The sequence below is a fragment of the Austrofundulus limnaeus genome, unplaced genomic scaffold (assembly GCF_001266775.1).
Source record: "Austrofundulus limnaeus strain Quisiro unplaced genomic scaffold, Austrofundulus_limnaeus-1.0 Scaffold6, whole genome shotgun sequence".
Lineage (NCBI taxonomy): Eukaryota > Metazoa > Chordata > Actinopteri > Cyprinodontiformes > Rivulidae > Austrofundulus > Austrofundulus limnaeus.
Window position 1 is genome coordinate 3505295 of NW_013952408.1, and position 1516 is coordinate 3506810.

General features: G+C 39.6%; 1 protein-coding gene across 1 annotated transcript in view; it reads left to right on the forward strand.

Annotated features, from left to right (window-relative positions):
- Positions 1-1516, forward strand: part of vps4b (vacuolar protein sorting 4 homolog B) — a 12232-nt gene continuing 10716 nt past the window's right edge. Inside the window, exon 1 of the mRNA XM_014030803.1 lies at positions 1-135. Coding sequence (XP_013886257.1) covers positions 115-135 — 21 coding nt within the window. The 5' untranslated portion in view covers positions 1-114. The remainder of the gene's footprint in view (positions 136-1516) is intronic.

Genomic DNA, 1516 nt, shown 5'->3' on the forward strand with positions numbered 1-1516 from the left:
GTGTCACATCTGAGGGAGGAGGGAGACGTAAACAGGAACTGAGCTCAGACTGAACCAAAAACCCGTCTTGTGGAAATCAGGAGGTGAATCTGCTCTTTTAAATCCAGACTCCACATGGAGCCAACAAATCTACAGGTAGGAGGAACAACTTTTTTAAAAGTTCTGTTTGAGAACAAGAAGCTTCTCTGTCCGAGTGGAACTGCTCGTCCACAAACAGAGGCAGTCTGACTGGTTTCATTTTGACAGTTTCTGTGATCCAGTCTCAGGATTCATCAGTCTAAGTGTGTTCAGTGTCTGTGAGAGATGAAACTTTTTACACCTGATCTGTTGTTGTGCTTGTGCCTCAGCGCCTGTCAAACTGACAGAAAATGAGTGGTTCACATCAAGCCCACACTCAGCAGCAGTCTGAGATCTGATTCAGAAACATATGTTAGCATTTTAGTAAGTGAACACACATTTTTACAGTTAATCATGTATGTTTGTGTATCCTACACAGAAAATCTCAATCACCCTTGCTCCATTGGTGGACTGCACAGTATTTAAGTACTTTATACTACTAAAAGTTTTAATAAAAGTTTCACACATTGCAAAATATCAGGTATTTAACCTCCTGAGAGAGCATATGAGGACAGTGACCTCCCTGCATCATGATATTTTATCCTGTTCATTCATTATTATGTAAGACACTTGCATTTAATCTATCTTTTTTTTTCTTGTACTTTTTTTTTTTTTGACAAAGTCTATTATCAAGAAAAAAAGGCAAATCACCCAAACTGTATGTAACTGGCTTAGTTTATTTGTTTGAATGCAAACTTTTATTTTATTTTATTTTATTTTGTTTTTACATTTTAATACTTGTGCGTTTACATCCTTGGTATAAACTTGAATTTGTAGAACAGCACATTTTTTGTTTACATTGACTGAAACAGAGCTCACCTCAACACTTCATGAGCAGTAGAGCTGGGTATGACTGTTGCGCACATGACAATTGTGCGAAATCCTCTCTGCCATTTCCAAACAGCTTTTTCTGCCGTTGGCTTGTTTGATATTTGGTGGACTGCATGATTGAGGTTTAAAGAAATAAGACATATATTGCCTGTTTAACAATATCTTCATTCAGTAGCATGTGGAAGAACCATACACAGCCACAACAGGCCGTCTGCCATATCGTCCAGCATAACTGCAAATCTGTAGAAGACAGCTTACAGGACCTAAGTGCTGACAGGGTGAGGAAACGATGTTTTCAGGGTGGTCGTCTTTGGGATGCCCACTTCACAGGCTGTCTCTGACCTCCCCTGTTGAATGGAACATGGCTTTTAATTTGGAGTTGGTACCAGGGCTCACTCCAAATTACAGCGAGTAAAATAAGTATTGAACACGTCACCATTTTTCTCTGTAAATATATTACTAGAGGTGCTAATGACATGAAATTTTCACCAGATGTCGGTAACAACCCAAGTGATCCATACATACAAAGGCTGTGTCCAAAACGGCAGGACAGGTCCTCCGGAGGACC